This window comes from Periplaneta americana, chromosome 10, assembly GCF_040183065.1.
Source record: "Periplaneta americana isolate PAMFEO1 chromosome 10, P.americana_PAMFEO1_priV1, whole genome shotgun sequence".
NCBI lineage: Eukaryota > Metazoa > Arthropoda > Insecta > Blattodea > Blattidae > Periplaneta > Periplaneta americana.
In genome coordinates this window covers 29702894-29720989 of record NC_091126.1, presented here as the reverse complement: position 1 = coordinate 29720989, position 18096 = coordinate 29702894, and the positions used below count along the sequence as shown (strand labels likewise).

The following is an 18096-nucleotide window of genomic DNA, read 5'->3' as shown; positions in this document are numbered from 1 at the left end:
TTCTACGAAATGTAGAGAATCCAGAGACATAATTGGACATCTCATGCTTATGTAAGGAAAAAATTAAAAATTAAAAAGTTTGTATTCATTTCGATTTCATCAAAATTTTGTGTTTTTATTTTAAATAAAATTATTATATTTCATGTACGTCCTTCCCAGATAAATTACCTCATAGATACTGAGTATGAACAAAATCCACCCAATAGTTATGGAGATATACTGGTGGTATGCTCAAGTCGAATGTGTCATTATATATATTGGAAACGTGTATTTCAAGCGAACACCTTTTTCTTGTGACGAGAAACTAGCGACATAAATGAAACCCTGTAGGAAGATATATATGCGACCAGTTTGTAACTATGTACTTGACAGTTATTTGAGGTGGCAGTCCTTCTCGTAGAAAAATTGAAGATTGCTGCATGATAGCCTTCTGAACCAATCAAAATGTAGGCTGCTATGTGGAGCACTGTTGTTGGTTCACTATATGCTGTGTTACATGGTATTACTAGCGAATAGGGATTATAAAGAATGGACACTTCGCGTCAGTACCTTTGATGTAGCCGGACTAATTTCAATGACCTTCAAGCCAGCTAGAGCGTGCGATTCTGCTTTCTCTCTAGAGTTGGCGCTGACATCACACCAGCTAGCAGTCAACACAGCGGAAATATAACACATATAATTAATACATCTAGGTACATTATATACTCAAATAAAATAAATTGGATTCATAAAATAATAAATCCGTCATTAACTGTAATGTCTAGACTCTAGAGTTCCTTTATAATGAGAGTTGAGACGTTGACCCCAACAACAATTAAAATATGTAATGATTTGATAGCACTGAAAATGGAAAAACAAAACTCTTATGAGAAGTAAAACCAATATACCTATATTATATTATATACAAATATTAAACGAATTTGATACATAATTTTATAATGTATTATATTATTTTATAATATAAAAAATTATTACAACTAGTTCGTCACTGAGAAATAAAGAAAAGCTGTTAACTTGAATTTATTTGAAGCAAAGCATTACTGGATTATGCAATAAGGTAGGTGATGTTTGAATCCTGTGTCTCAACTCTATTCTCAATTATTATCTTATACATCTATATATTATCTTAGCCTATGCTCGATTACACTAACCACTAGCGCTTGAAAGTAGAACTAAACACTGGCGCACAGAGAAACAAAACACAGGAAAATTCGCTCAGTGTCCATTCTTTATAATCCCTATTCGCTGGTATTACTACCACGTGCATAATTTATATGTTAGTGTTCGAAATATTTCGTAGTGCTGCTGTGAAATGTCGGGGGGAAAAAAAAGGTCATTTGGAGAATTATAACTGATGGATAGAGAATCCATTGTGTAAAGGATAGCATTAAATAGTCAGGCATCAGAATTGGTGCGAAAGACTTGTCAGCTGTTGTATAGCTGTCATTCTGGCAATGTTGTGTCTCTTGCTACTAACATCATGCAAAGCTGTAAGGTGCATAGCTACAGTGGCTTGGATATACAGTACCTGACCACAATATTATAATCACTCACATTTTTACTATACTCTACATATTACTTCCTCATTTGAACTCTGATTACCTTTCTTAAGCAGAATTCACATTACATATTTAATTTTTAAACAATATTAAGTAAAATTACAATTATAACAATGTTAATTCAAGAAATATTGATAAATAACCAACCACACCTCATTTTTACAGACATTTCAGTATTTCGTACGACCTCTTTTGGCTTTAATTACGGCTTCAATTCTCTTTGTCATGCTTACAATACACTTCTGTATTATTTCGTGGATCCTCTCATTGTGATTCCAAACATGTATCAGCCTTTCAATAAGTCGAACTCTGGTAGTAATACATTTTTTTGCCATCCCTCTTTTTACGATGTCCCAGACGTTCTCAATGGGTTTCAAGTCCGGTGAGTGTCCTGGCCATGGCAAAAGTGGAATGTTTTTGGAAGCCAGAAACGTTTTGACTCTCCTAGCAGTGTGGCAAGGTGCACCATCTTGCATAAAAATATATTTCTTCCCATTTGGGAACCATTCGTTCAGCTGAGGGATAAGCCTGTTTTCCAATACCTGGATATATTGATCTTGTTTCATTGTTCCCTGAACAATGTAGAGTCGTCCTGAACCTTTGCCTGATATCACAGACCATATCATGACTGATATTAGGTGTTTAACTGTGTTAACCATGCATCCAGGAGCAAAATTTTCTCCCTTTCGTAGACGAACAAATATTGCTTTGTCCATCAAACACTGAAAGGTTGATTTATCGGAGAAGCAAACCTGAAAATTGTCAAAGAATCTGATAAAAGCTCTAAATTTTGTCTTTAAGTATTAAATACTGTTGGTTATTTATCAATATTTCTTGAATTAACATTGTTATAATTGTAATTTTACTTAATATTGTTTAAAAATTAAATATGTAATGTGAATTCTGCTTAAGAAAGGAAACCAGAGTTCAAATGAGGAAGTAATATGTAAAGTATAGTAAAAATGTGAGTGATTATAATAATGTGGCCAGGTACTGTAGTCATGTGAATTTCTGTAACTTCTTAAACATTCTTTTGGTTTTCTTTTTGTAATTGTTTGATCTATATGCCCACAAACTGTCATTTATTATTATTATTATTATTATTATTATTATCATTATCATTATCATTAGCATTAGAATTATTGTTGTTGTTGTTCAGTATAGTGTGCTATGAAGGAATTAAAAAATTTTTTCTTTATTTTTGCCAACAGGTCACTGGTGAAGAGCTTTTCCCTTTTTGCATTAGGAGTACGAATAGCTAGAGAGTGTGTTGGTTTAGATTTAATGCCTCCTGTCACACAATAAATTACAAGCTATTGGAATTAATTATGAAGAAATTTATACTGCTACTCCTGAGTCTCATCGTGGTCTGCAGAGTGCCTGAATGCTATAGTGGGAGCAATATTGTTCTCATTGTGACGGATGATCAAGATCTAATGTTGGGAGGACTTGTAAGTGATAGTTATGCAAGTAGAAGAAAATACGAAAGCCAATCATGTAGACAATTATTGTAGAAAATAAATATACATGTTAATGTAGCATTTCTCATTACCCTATCCAAGTTCTTATCTACTGACAAAAAAATAAATTAGTATATTTTTTCTCGAATGTAGGAATGAGTGTGAACTTTACCATATTTTGGGCATCAGGATAACTGCAGCATAGTTGTACAATTTTGATATGTATTCATGGTATGAATTGTGATGCAGAACATCATCATAGAATGATGGTATTAGAATCAGGGCTCGAAATGGACCAAATCAGACCGGAATGGCATTTAACTTCATAAATTTTAGGAACCTTTCCATCCTGTTTCACTGTAATTTGTATTAATTAGATACATTTAATATGAATTAAGTTTAAATTGTCAAAAATAATGACAAGTGGATTGTCGTCAGTGCTTTATTGTATTATATCTCTTGTATGAAGCACTAATTTATAACACTCTTGCAGCATGTATTTGATATATTTGATTCTGCATTGAGTATCATTTACGTTCTGAGATTAAAGAAACCAGAATTCAGCAACACATCACTTCATATCAAGCTAATAATCAGATGTCAGTGAGTCAATCTTCTTCCTGTTTGAACTGCAACTTCAGTGTCCATTTAAACACTTAGTGAAACTAAGGTCTGGTCATAAATATAGGGTTGGAAATAATTGTCTTTCTACTACTACTACTACTACTACTACTACTACTACTACTACTACTACTACTACTACTACGATGGCATCACAGCCCAAAGTCGAGCCTTAGCCTCCTCAATTTTCTTTCCCCAACTGTCCCTGTCCTGTGCTGATCTCCTCCAGGCAGTTGTTCTGAGATAGTCCTGAGAATCGATCGTTACCGCATCTATCCATCTATTTTTGGGTCTTCCAATTGGTCTTTTACCATGTATTTTCCCTTCTAAGATCTTCTTTGGTATTCTGTTCCCTTCCATCCAATAGACATGTCCGGCCCATTCAAGCCTCCTTAATTTGATGAAAGTAACAACATCAAAACTTTTATATAATTTATATAGCTCGTTATTATAACGTATTCTCCACTGCATATTTTCTTGCACCGGTCCAAAAATTCTTCTGAGTATTTTGCGTTCAAATATACCTAGTTTAGCTTCTGTCTCCTTAGATAATATAATTGTCTTTCACTGGTAATAATATATGCGTCGAATTATATCATTAGAAATGTGTGCATTTTACTCAGTTTATACTTTTTCGGTAGAATGAAGTGACTACCATTCATGGTTTCCATCTGTAAGTTTATAATTTATTATAATTTCCACAGACCTGTGTCAGAAAATTTTATATCAATTTATACTGTATGTATATAAAGATAGCAGGGTAGCTCAGTTGGTAGAGCCGCTGGTTTCACTCTGGAAGGTGTAGGGTTCGATTTCAGGTAGTCATGGAATTTTCTCGTTGCCAGACTTCCAGAACAGCCACGAAGTTCACTCAGCCTCCTATCAAATTGAGTACTGGATCTTTTCCGGTGTTAAAAGGTGGTCAGAGCATGGTGCCCACCACACCACCTCATTCTAGTGCCATGTCAAGAAAGCATGGGGCTCTACCGCCATGCCCCCCCCCCCCCAAGTGTCTTCATTGGCATGTGAAGGGGCAACCTTTACCTAATATGTGTATAAATATTTCACTGTTAATTATATTACATTTAGCATGGTATACCCGGCATCATCCTATTGGTCATTAATAATAATCCATGGTGCTACAGCTGTGAAGGGCCTAGACCAACCAGCCGACTGCTGGCCTCACGCCCACATGTCGAAGCAGAGGTGGACGATCATCCAATCAGAATGGAGGTATCGTGTGGTTAGTACAGTGATCCCCCCCAGCTGTTATAGCTGGCATTTGCAGCCGGATTTTGCTACCTATCGTACCGGTCCCATACACTGGCCGAAATTTCATGAGAAAATTTCTTCTCCCATGAGGACTCGAACCAGTGCACATTCCGTAACACGAGTCCTAGGCAGGATGTCTTAGACCGGGACACCACGGCACGGGACATTGGTCATTAATTCTGTTATTATCTTCATCAACACCACTATGTCGACGAAAATATCAAGAGTGTTACGGTTCATAAAAGCATTCATTTCGAGCCCTGGTGCTTACCTGTTTAAATAGTCAAGATGTCATGTTCACTGCAGGTTGACGAAAGAGCATCAAGTTGACACAGTGATAACGTACAGCTGGAGAAAGACAAATTGCTAATTCCATAGTTGCAATTGTCCCAAAAACTCAAACTGATTCATTCTGACACAAGTAGACTCCAGCAAGAACAGCTCCATAGTGACATTTCAATCATGTCTTTCTTATAAACTGACAGGCATGAAAAACACAACACTTGACAGAAATTTAAACATTCTATGTAATTGTCCATTTAAGCAAGGTTTACACTTACTGATTTTTATTTGATAGGGAAGCTTATCAGCTGTGTATTGTGAGAGAATTATGCATTAGAAGGTGGTTTATGGCATTGTTTGTGTAATTTCCCTTACATGATCCTTTCCTAGGGCTGAGAAGTTTATTGCCCTGTTCCTGCATTCTTCAACCACTTGGTGATGTCTTTTTCAGTGAGATGAAATTTAGTAACATTTATTTCAGTTTTAAAGAGTAAACATTTCATCAAGTCCTGAAGATCCTGCAGAAGTGGCTGTGTTGGTGGGAGATGGATGCAGCTGCATTATGTTGCAGGATTATTGGAGACTGTAGCTTCCACAATTTCCTAAACTGTACGAAGATACAGAAAAACTGGAGTTATTCAAGGAGGCCAGAAACAGGCTCGGGAAGTGCTACTGATTATCATATCCTACAGCTACAAAATCTCTGCGATTGTCACACCACCAAGGTTGCTAGTTCTTGTTCACTGACTATCGCTAAATCTCGATTTTAAAACATTGGAAATCTCCATATTAAAAATAAAGGGAAATAAAATTACGTAATCCATTTTCTCAAAGTATAGTGAGGGCCACATAAGAACAGTTCCTAAACAGCAAATATTGCCGTCTTGTCAGTGTTGCCAACTGTTACCAGATATTACATGATTGTAGGTACTAAATGACTTATTTACTTACTGTACTTTATGTTGGAAGGTTATTCTAAATAATTCAATAATTTGTAATATATTTTCGTAGGCAAACTATACGAGAAAGGGTTCAACTTGTCAAGTATTTTGTCTGGCAATACGAAATTCATTGGTTTGACTAAACAATTGACTCGTGAGACCTAACCTAAAAATGTATTTTGTTTGACCACATGAAATTATTAGTACTAACTCCGAAAACTTACCAATTATAACCACAACGCAACACATAAAATAACTATTATGTATTAATATTAATACTGATATTAATTAATTATTAGTATGTTCAAATTTCACCAGCTTCCAGTAACTGGCTCAGAAATGTAGTACAATTTTAATTTCATAGAACTCCAGTACCGACAAATATTATCGATATTTGTCTCAGCTACCAACATACCAGTTACAAAATCACTACCATTTGTAGTATTTGTCAGTATCGAAATTCGAAACGAAGTTGGCAAAAGAAAATTCAACCTGCAAACTAGAAAATCACCACAATCCACTAGTATATGTAGTAATGGGGAGAAAATGGTTAGGTTTCACCCTTAGGGTATGAAGTAAGCTGACCCGGACTATACTGTTCTGCGTCTTTTATGTATGATGTCCTCTTCAGAAGATAATTAAAGAGTGGAAACAACAAAGATTTTAAGTGTCATTTTTGTTCTTTTTTAAGTGTTGACAAAACAGATACAAAAGTCGTATGTTGAAACGTCTGTTGAAAGTGAATGTAGGCCCTAGTTAATGTAAACAATCATAGTTGTCACCAGTAGTATATGATTTCGTTAGAGAAAAATGTCTCTCCTAAAGAATTTTGTTCTGTGCACTTGGACCTTTTGTTTACACTCTTTAATTTCTAAGATGTTTATAATCCACAAAGTATATTGTCACATATCTAATCCACAAAATACATTACCACATTTTATAATCGACAAAGTATATTGTCACATATCTAATCCACAAAATACATTACCACATTTTATAATCCACAAAGTATATTGTCACATATCTAATCCACAAAATACATTACCACATTTTATAATCGACAAAGTATATTGTGACATTTCTAATCCACAAAATATATTCATCATCATCATCATCGACGCTACAGCCCAATTTGAGCCTCGGCCTCCCTTAGAACTCTCTTCCATGCATCTCTGTCCCTGGCAACCAACCACCATCCTTTAATTCCCACTTTCTTTAGATCCTCTAACACTCCATCCATCCATCGCAATCTTGGTCGTCCTACACTCCTTTTTCCTTAAAATTTATTCCCCATAACTTTCTTGGGTATCTCATGATCTGCCATCCTTTGCACATGTCCTGCCCATCTTAATTTTGATATTTTAATGACTGTAACCACATCAGGGGACTTATATAGTTGGTAAAGTTCAAAGTTGTATCTTATTCGCCATTCTCCTTTATCACATATTGGGCCATATATCTTCCTTAGAATTTTGGTTTCAAAGGATCTCAATCTTGACATATGAGTCTTTGAGAGGGTCCACGTTTCACTGCCATATGTTAATACAGGTTTTACCAAAACATTATAAATATTGCATTTTGTTTCCCTTGTAAGATGTCTTGACTTAAAGTGCCTCAATAATCCAAAATATGCTTTATTTGCATTTTGAATTCTTCTATCAATTTCTTCACTAATATCATTAGTGTCATTGATTAAGGAGCCCAGATATACAAAACTAGAGACCCTCTGAAATTTATATTGATTAATTTTTAAATGGGTTGTTGTTGTCAAGTCCCTTTTTTGTTTTTTACATCCAACAATCATGTACTTGGTCTTCTGTTCGTTAATTTTCAGCCCCATTTTTTGGGCTGCTGTTTCTAAAGCAGTAAATGTTCTCTTAACATTCTCCACAGATCGACCAATGATATCTATATCATCAGCATAGGCCAGTATTTGGGATGATTTGTAGAGTATTGTACTTCTAGTTTGTATATCTGCATCCCTTATCACTTTTTCAAGGGCAATATTAAATAAAAGACACGCTAATGAGTCGCCCTGTCTTAGACCCTTAGTTCCACAAAATATATTACCGCATTTTATAATCCACAAAGTATATTGTCACATTTCTAATCCACAAAATACATTACCACATTTTATAATCCACAAAGTATATTGTCACATTTCTAATCCACAAAATATATTACCACATTTTATAATCCACAAAGTATATTGTCACATTTCTAATCCACAAAATATATTACCACATTTTATAATCCACAAAGTATATTGTCACATTTCTAATCCACAAAGTATATTGTCACATTTTATAATCCACAAAGAATATTGTCACATTTCTAATCCACAAAATATATTACCACATTTTAAAACTCACAAAGTGTGTCACATATGACATCGAATTGGAACACACAAAAATGTTACAATATTTTGGAATGTTCTAACATTTAAGATGTAGCCATAGAAGTTGAAGGCATTGGGTCTTGCTTATTTTAAGGCAGAATTTCGGAATTTTTTGGAGGAGAATCGGGGAAAAATAAACAACTTCAAAGTTTCGGACACAAAGAATTTCAGGTACTGAAATGGCACACAACTTCATGAATAAACCACTGAAAATTAATTTCGTTATGAATCTTTGACTGACACCTAATACTGAATAGAAGTGTAGCATTTTTCTAGCAATTCTGAAACAGGATTTCATTGAAAGTTATTTCAAATTTGTACAATACAAAGGTATAGGAAAGTCATCATTCTCCTATTTCAGACTCCCATGGTGAAGACACGGAACTTAATTGCAAATATGGGCATAACATTCAGCAATGCAGTAAGTATATTCACGTCATTTTGTGAGAAGTTACGTTGAAAAAACCTAGTTCCATAAAGGTGCATCTACACGGTTCAATTTTCCATTATTTTACGCCTACAGTCTGGGGAGAATATTGAAAGAATCAAGTTGAAAACGAACGTCGATTAATATGTCCACATGATCACATTCACATTATATAGATATATTAATAAATATTAGATATCAATTCAATATTTAGGCCTATTTGATTCGCAATATTTTTGTTGAACACTCCATAGGCATTTGTATTTGTGATAATCTTCAATAGAGCTAATCGTACTTGCTGCCATTTTCAGCTTAAAAGGTCTTGCATCACCAAACAAAAGAATTTTCAGTCCCGCCTCACGGCCACCTAAAACAATCAGCTGCTCGCTGCATGCTACTGTTGAATGAAATAATGCATAAAATACCTATCAGCGATGGGTAGCTTTCAATCCCCACATGGGCTGTAATTTTTGGTCCAAAAAGGCATGCTCAATTGAATGTGTTTTGTGCATTATTGCATACGTTGCTTCACTGCTTAAAAATTGAAAGAAAGGTTGAACCATGTAGATGCACATTAAGAGTGCAGTACACAAAGACATGGTTTTTATAGTCCCGTCGCTCTAATTTCCAGCAGCCGATCGCATTGCAGGTCGGCTATATTTAAATGTGTGCGTCTTGTGATTCACTGATTCATTTCTTAAGGCTCGATAAATACTTAATATAATCGCCCGCCATTTTAGCTCTTTCATTGGCGTTCGCAGAAAGCACACGAAGACGTTATTTGCCGCTCAATTATTTGCTGAATTACAGTGCGTTTGATTTATTATCATAGGAGCTACGACATGATGTTTAACGGTGTGGCAAATAGATTCCTCGTATGGTAGCTCGGCAACGTAAGAACAAAAATGCTGAACGATACTACCTACCTAGACTTTATAGAGCCTTCACTTTCTAAGACGTAAGCAAAGAGGCGGAGTCACGCCGGAAATAACAGCGTCAGGACTATAGTAAACTTGAAATTTTTAAACAATAATTTTAAAGTGCAAAGAAATCTTTGAATAAGGAACAAAAAAAAGTTTTCTTCCCAGGCAGGATTCGAACCACGAAAGTCTTAGTTACCAATCTATCGTGCTCTGGAGTGAACAAGGCTCTGAAATCAGATAGGTACAAGGATTGGTCCAGTTTTTTTTTTGCCACTGCTGTACTTTAAAGTAGACCTACGGTTTTACGAATATCACACACATAAAATGAAAAAAAAATGGCAAAATTCAATATTTTTTTCTGTTTCACTAAGGGTGAAATATTTATCTAAATTTTGCTTTAGAATTTACAATATGCATTCTTTTATAACTTACCATGTATATGAGTGAAGATTGGAGGTAATGTGCACCTGAAGATAGAGGTACATTTAGCAAACTGTGAAAACAGATTATCAGTTAGGGTCTTTCTTTTGCGCTTGGATAAGAAACTAATTAGTTGTCTTTTATACCACTGAATTCAGAATGATTGATTGTATACTTACTGGCTTTTAAGGAACCCGGAGGTTCATTGCTGCCCTCACATAAGCCCGCCATAGGTCCCTATTCTGAGCAAGATTAATCCAGTCTCTGTCGTCATATCCCACCTCCCTCAAATCCATTTTAATATTTTATGTTCGACCATGCCGAAATGTAGTAATTATACACCTGGTAGCAGTCCTTTAATGAATGTCATTAAAGTTCAGCCAATGACAAGTCCGCTTTGTACCGTTATATCGATTATTCTCGGATATGCAATCGAAAGACAATTAGCAAAAAGTCACGGAGGCTGGAGATCCAATACTGTCGCAGAAGGTTATGTTCTGTTACTATAATAATTAGCATTAATTGTAAATAATATTCAAATACAATTTGTCATCTCGTTTTTCAAGTCTAAATCAATTTCCAGGTTATATCAGAGTAATCTTCATCTTATTCTCTGCCAAGGTCAATGACATTCGGCCTCGGAAAAAATCAATACTTTCGCATCTGCGCACATCTCACAATTCAGGTCAGTTCGCACATAACCATAAGAAGACCTAATTTTAAATAATTTCAAGTTAGAAATATGGTCGAGCATAAAAAGTCGTATGAAACTTGCCTATAATGGTAATTAAGACGTTCGTATGAAAATTATGAAACTTGTGCTCGTTTCGTAAACAATCATACTTGCGTCTTAATTACTACCATCATAGGCTTGTTGCATAATGTACTAATCTTCCCATCTACGTCTCGGCCTCCCTAAAGGTCTTTTTCCCTCTGGCCTCCCAACTAACACTCTATATGCATTTCTGGATTCGCCCATACGTGCTACATGCCCTGCGATTGATTGTATAATCCTGGAAAATTTTATTCCACTCTGAACATTAAAAGCCTAGAAATACTGAACTAAACTTTTGTATTGAAATTCTTTAATCACACAGGCATCACTACCCACCCACTCCCCTTAAGCACACCAGCCAATTTCGCCAACCGACAGCGGTGCTGTGCCACATAGCAGCCGAGAGTTAATGCTGGGCCAGTCCAAACATACTCTGTTGCATCGAATGTATATCTCGGTTCCTCAATCACACTAATATTTTGACTGAAACAAAATAGGGCAAAGACTTCGATTCACCTTTGTAGTACAATCTTAGAAAAATGCTTTTTTGCTCAGATACTTTACAAGTTCCAGAAAGGAGGCAGTGCCCATGATCAGACATACAATGAAACAAAATTAATTTTATTACCTCAACTAGTCCTTTTGTGAACCAGGTCACTTGACCTCTGATCATGCGCACTGCCTCCTTTCTGGGACGTATACAATATCTATGTGACAAAACTTTTTTCTAAGACTGTACTTTTACGTCACTTAAAAAACCTTCTCCCTCATAGAGTAGTAGTAGTAGTGTTAGTAGGTTTATTTTGCCTGGCAGAGTTAAGGCCATGAGGCCTTCTCTTCCACTTAACCAGGTTTCAATAATATACATGAAATACAAAATTAGATTACAAAACAACACAAAAGAAAATACCTTAGAAATTACATAAAATATACTAGAAAATTACAATAGTCAAGATCAGTTACGTAATATAAAATTACAAATAGTCAAGATCGGTTACATAATATATAAATAAAGTAGAAAATTACACATAATCAAAATCAGTTAAATAACATAAGGGGAATATACACACACAAACCTAAAATGCTCGAGATAAATTCGACGATTAATTCACTTGAGATATATTATACAGTTAATATACTAATAGGCGAATACATGTGTGTTACAAGACATAAAATGTTGATTAGCAAAGTCGTACTAAATGGCGTACAAATACAAATGAGGGTTGCAGTTAAAATATATCAGGAAGTGTGGTAGCATTACAGTTAAAGCATTGTGTTGTAAGCCAGAAGTTCGTGGATTCGATTCTGGATGGGATAATAATTTTCTTCATTTATCTAATCTTTCAGCCACACTGTCCCTTTGATTCATTCAGCCTCAATCAGAAAAGAGTACCAGATTTATTTTCTTAGGGAATAAAGGTGACAAGCACATAGGACTGATACTCCTACTACTACCAAAGTCAGTTGTTTCCCGAGAGGAGAACCTTAACCTCCGACTATCCTGTGCATATCGATGGCTTGTAATAGAGATAGCTTTAACTATCTAACTTAGAAACAAAAGTGTCATATCTCTCTTCAAATTTAATTACGGTATATGAGAAATTCAAAGAAAAATATGAAAATGTTATCAAGGACCAATCAAAAGGCAAAAATATAAATCATATTCGAATCTGTCTCAGCATTAAATGGAACAGATTTATCTGAAAGATATTGAGAAGCCCATAGACTAGGGTTGCCAGGTCCCGTATTTTACCTGTCTCACATATTTGATAATATTTTGTTCCGTAATTTATTTATTTAAATGGTAAATATGAATAGTGCTATGATACTATGAAAGTTATTCTAAGATATATTAAAGGTGATATATTACAGCTATATGAACACTAACAAATACAATAAAATTATTAAAGAAATTAGTTATAGTGAGACATGTTTCGGAGATGCTTTTCCATCTTCAGCGACTATTTACCACGACGGATGGTTCAGGTGATCGAACCACATTGTTGCTTGGCTTAAAGGAGTCTTATTATAATTAGACAGGGGATTTTCAGTCTCTACACAGCAATAAAACGTCAGGTTACTTGGCATACAGAGGGAGCATAGCAGTGAGTTCAGTGACTTCCCTGCAAATGACATACACCTAACATTCAGTATCAGGAATGAAAATCCGCTGTCTGGTTAAAATGTAGTAAGATGCTCAATAACAGGTAAATTTATTTTGTTCATTTTTAATTTAAAATTCTTAATATAATTTTTGTATTACTAAAATCTATTATGGAGCTTCATACATGTTCATTCAGAATTGGATGAAATGACTAGTAAGAGAATATAGGTATCCAATTGTTCACACAGTTTGTTACAACACCAATTTGTTGCCCCAGTCGAGCATCAATCCTAAGTGGTCAGTATCAACATAATCACCATACAGTGAATAACTCAGTCAGTGGCGGATGCAGCAGTCGACACTGGCAGCAGCACGTCGAACCAAGGACTTGGCCTGCTCAGCTCCACGAAGCTGGCTACACCACATTCTATGCAGGCAAATATCTCAATCAAGTAGGTGCAATTTAATTCAAATTTTATTAAATGTAAACTAAAATTTTTAAATAATGTTTTCATCATACTAGCCTGAAGAAGTATTATGGAAAGCATAAAAACATAATTAGTTGTTTATCATAATGGTTGTCTTATGTCATGAGATATGTTTAAAATACCCGTAGTTCATTGTTTCAAAGCTCTGTTTGTATATATTTCTTCCAAGGAAAGAGATACAGAAATCCTATATCAATACAGAAAAAAATTAATGAAATTGTGTTGAAAATAAAGGAATATGTAAGTTCCTAAGATTTGAATTATTTTTCGTCTTCAGAACTCATTTGTATCACATTTGCATTTAAATTGTTTGTTGTTTCTAAAACATGTTTTCTTTAACTCGCCATTTTCAGAAGTATATTTTTCACATGTTTTCAAGATAGAAAATGGAATTGCCATAGACCTACAATGGATCTCGCCCAAAATATTGTAGTAGCGTAATTGTGTTAAGAAACCAACGAATAAGTAAATCTCTTCTTCCTGTATTTTAAACATAGAAGAAAGATACAATTGAAAATGTAGAATGACATGATAAGAAATTTAAAAAAATAAGGAGTCTCGAACCTGGGACCTCTTCACTCCCAGTTCTACAAGGGTAAGTCAATAAGTGTCCACACTCTCTTTTTATAATCTATAATAATAGAAAACTTATAATTACCTCACTTATCAACATAGCCTCCTTGCTTCTCAATGCACTTGGTTCATCATTGCCCAAGCTTCCTGATGCCCTAAAAAAAATAAGGTTTTTGGCTGAGCAGCAAGCCACTTATGCACTGCTTCCATCATTTCTTGGTCTGTGGTGAATCAACGGCGCCTTAAAGCATTTTAAGTGGACCAAAAAGATGGAAATCTTACTGGGTGAAATCGGTATTGTATGCAGGATGCCCCAACACCTCGAAACCCACTTTCTCAATAGTTTGAGCAGTGTGGATGGCAGTATATGGAAGCATAGTTATGCGAATTCTTTCCAACAATAAGCCTCGGCGTTTGGTTCGAATTACAGTTTTCAGTTCGTCGTTCAGCATCTCACAGTAACGTGCACTGTTTATTGTTGAGCCTTTCCTAAAATAATGTTGCATTTTGGCCAGTGGCGGCCGAAGGCCATTCTGTCAAGTGGGGCACAACCTTAATGATGAACCCTGGAAATTAAAAACATATAAAACCAATTTATGTGCACTAACCTTTCTAATTTTTGTAGATGAGCTCCATTTTTCGGTTCTTTCTGCGAGCAAAAACCTCTATAACTATTGTTGAAGTTCGGAATAGAATGTACCATCTTTCTCTCAATTGAGAGCACTGCTACGCCCAGAGGAAAGTTAAATGGAATTCTAAGTGTAATTCACAGAAATGTGCTGATTCTCACTCGTTCGTGCTCACAGATCACGCAACTGCCTGCCTTCTTACTACCGCAGCACTAGACTTGGGGAAACTCAGTTGAAAACTGTAGTATGCAGTGAAGGCGGCAAAACGCCCGCCAAGATTCTCTATTGTCAGTGACAAAGCTTTTTGAGAACTGCCAACTTCATGTACTGTATTGTAATGTAAACTTTCTTTTTTGGATACGATGGAAGCATAAAAGTTTACAGGGAGCATTAACAACATAACTGTGACAAATATATGTATGTGTATATACATACATACATACATACATACATACATACATACACACGTGATTTATACAATGAGTCAAGCTTCTAAATTAGTAAACTTACATTTAACGTTTTTCATGTCAAGTTTAGCTGTAAAAGTCGTCTGCTATACAGCAAGTATCAACACCCCTAAAAATGGCATGCAGCTAATTGGACTGTTCCTAAACTAAAGAGACTTGGTGGGCACGGCAAATACAGGTCCAAAGCATACGGTCTGAGATAAAGAGCTCTGCCTTTCTACAACTCACACCCCCATCCCTTCCTCGTTCATCGCTGGGCACGAGAAGAGAGAGCCCATTTTATTACCTGTTCAGAAATCTTGGGTTTCGTAGACTACTACGATTCTGAAAACATTAGTAGCAATGAAAATGTGAAACTCTTTAAGTTATTATTTCATAATGCAATTAAATTGTATTATAATATAGTCATAATACGATAATAAAAATCACTGGGAGGGCATGTGCCCATGTGCCCCTTAATAAAAGCCGCCCCTGGTTTTGGCTCTTGTGAGTGTCAGAAAAACGTGAGCGTCACTTTTCCTGCAGAGGGTTTACTCTTGAATTTCTATTTGACTGGAGATTCGGGATGTTTCCATTCCATGCTCTGGCGTTTGTTTTCAGGTTCAAAGTGATGGATCCACTTTTCATCTCCAGTGACTATTTGTTTCAAAAAAGTTTCATCTTTGTTAGCATGGCGGTCTAGTAAATGTTGACAGATGTACACACGATTGTGCTTGTGCTCTTCAGTGAGCTGTTTTGGGACACACCTTGCACAGAAATTATAAATAATGTAATATGAGAATCCATGGCACCACAGCCCTTGAAGGGCCCAGATCGACCAGCCGGCTGCTGGCCTCACGTTCACATGCAGAGGTGGACAATCATCCAACCACAATGGAGGTATCGTGTGGTTAGCACGATGATCCCCCCCAGCCATTATAGCTGGCTTTTACAACCGGATTTTGCTACCTATCATAGCTCCCCAAGTGCATCACAAAGCCGAGTGGACAGTGGTCCCATACACTGGCCGAAATTTCATGAGAAAATTTCTTCCCCCATGAGGATTTGAACCAGCACACATTCCAGCGAGTCCTAGGCAGGATGCCTTAGACCACATATGAGAACCATGACTAATTTGCATATGGTTTGCCACTTCATCAATAGTCTCTCTTCAGTTTGTCTGAGTCATGGCACAGACTTGCTTAACGTTGGTGCCGCTAGAGGATGTGGATGGGCTTCCTACTCTTTCCTCGTCCTTCATGCTTGTCCGACCATTTTTGAACTTGTCAATCCATTCATACACACTTTGACATGGTGTCGGAAAGTCTTTGATGGATTTCGGCTCATAGTACACTTTCAGACAACAAAAAGCAGATCACTGTGCACTGTTCTTCGGTGCAAATGGAGAGGGGTGCAGCCATGGTTACTATGCAATAGCGCAACATTGGAGTGATAATGGTAAAATATTCCACAATTGGAGACAAAGATAATTTCTGTAATTTGACACCTGTTAATAGTCTTTTTGGTACCACCTGTCGATGTGTGTGCGCACGAAGTGATACAGCCAACCTACATAAGATTAAAACAAAAGTGCGGGTACTTGTTGACTTACCCTCGTATATCCCATTTAGCCATTGCTACAACTGATGGAATATTTGAATTAACTAATAACAGTCATATAGACATAGTTATATCAAGTTAAAATATTTTTAAAACATATGATCTTCGCCAATTTTTATGATCTTTCAATTTCTATTCTTAAAAATTGTAGAAAAATCTAACGTGTTACAGAAAATCTGAATATAGATTCGAATTCAGGACACTTCGTTTAACTAGTAAGAGTAATTTTTCCTTATGAAGCAGAAAAAAATGTTTTGAAATGTATACCAGTGTTATTTTTCTCAGACCTGAGATTAACGCAGTATATAGGTTGTGTTATACGTAAGTACATTTTGTCTTGCAGTATGGATATGAGAAAACTGGAGGCGTCGAGCATTTGCCACCTGGCTGGGATTGGTGGATTGGACTTGTGGGCAATTCTCGCTACTACAACTACACGCTCTCAGTTAACGGAACAGCAGAGTTTCATGCTAATGACTACCTGACTGACATAATCGTTAAGTAGCAACTTTGTTTTGTAAGCTAGAGCACAACTTTTTTGTTTTCACATTTCCTTCATGTGTAAGAGAATACGTATCTTTGCGTGGATGAGTAAGGGTAAGTACACGTTGGAGCAACGAAAAACGATAAAAGAAACGATCTAGCGATGCTTTGGTATTATCAAAGAATCAAGTGTTCATATCGGAGCAACGAGAACGCGGGAAGAGAACATTTTGATTTATCAGTAGAAGATATTCTATGCATGCACTTAATGACAGAAGATATATAGGAAATATCAGCTGCTAAGTTCAAGGTTAATATAACTTAAATACGTACAAAATTAAACCCGTTTCTCATCCCAAAGATAGTATAAATTCGTTGTGTTGTGATTGGTTCTTGTGATCACATAACATTATGACGAATAAATACACAACTGATCAATTTGCCAATATCTACAATAATTAATTTAATATGCCGAAATAATAATAAGTCGATAAATATTCGGATATATTGATAACCATCGGTAATTATACAGATTAATATTATCTTAATCAGAGATCATATGAACGACAAGAGTGAAGAAAATGGAACTTTAGTTTTTCGTCGCTTTTATCGTGTATCTTCGCTTTTATCGTTACTCCAATATGCACACCTCAATGACAATGCATACTTCAATTC

The 18096-nt window shown here is 35.8% G+C and overlaps 1 protein-coding gene across 10 annotated transcripts in view; it reads left to right on the top strand.

Moving 5' to 3' along the window:
• LOC138707531 (N-acetylglucosamine-6-sulfatase-like) overlaps positions 1-18096 on the top strand; it is a 58621-nt gene that overhangs the window by 4832 nt on the left and 35693 nt on the right. For 8 of the 10 annotated variants that reach the window (XR_011334260.1, XR_011334261.1, XR_011334259.1 and 5 more), the window contains exons 2-5: positions 2771-3010; positions 8895-8954; positions 13431-13634; positions 17282-17434. Coding sequence is in view for 1 of the 10 variants with exons in the window: in XM_069837065.1 (XP_069693166.1) it covers positions 2888-3010; positions 8895-8954; positions 13431-13634; positions 17282-17434 (540 nt within the window). In the remaining 9 variants the exon portion in view is untranslated. The remainder of the gene's footprint in view (positions 1-2770; positions 3011-8894; positions 8955-13430; positions 13635-17281; positions 17435-18096) is intronic. The other 2 variants (XR_011334262.1, XR_011334263.1) reach the window with 2 other exon arrangements.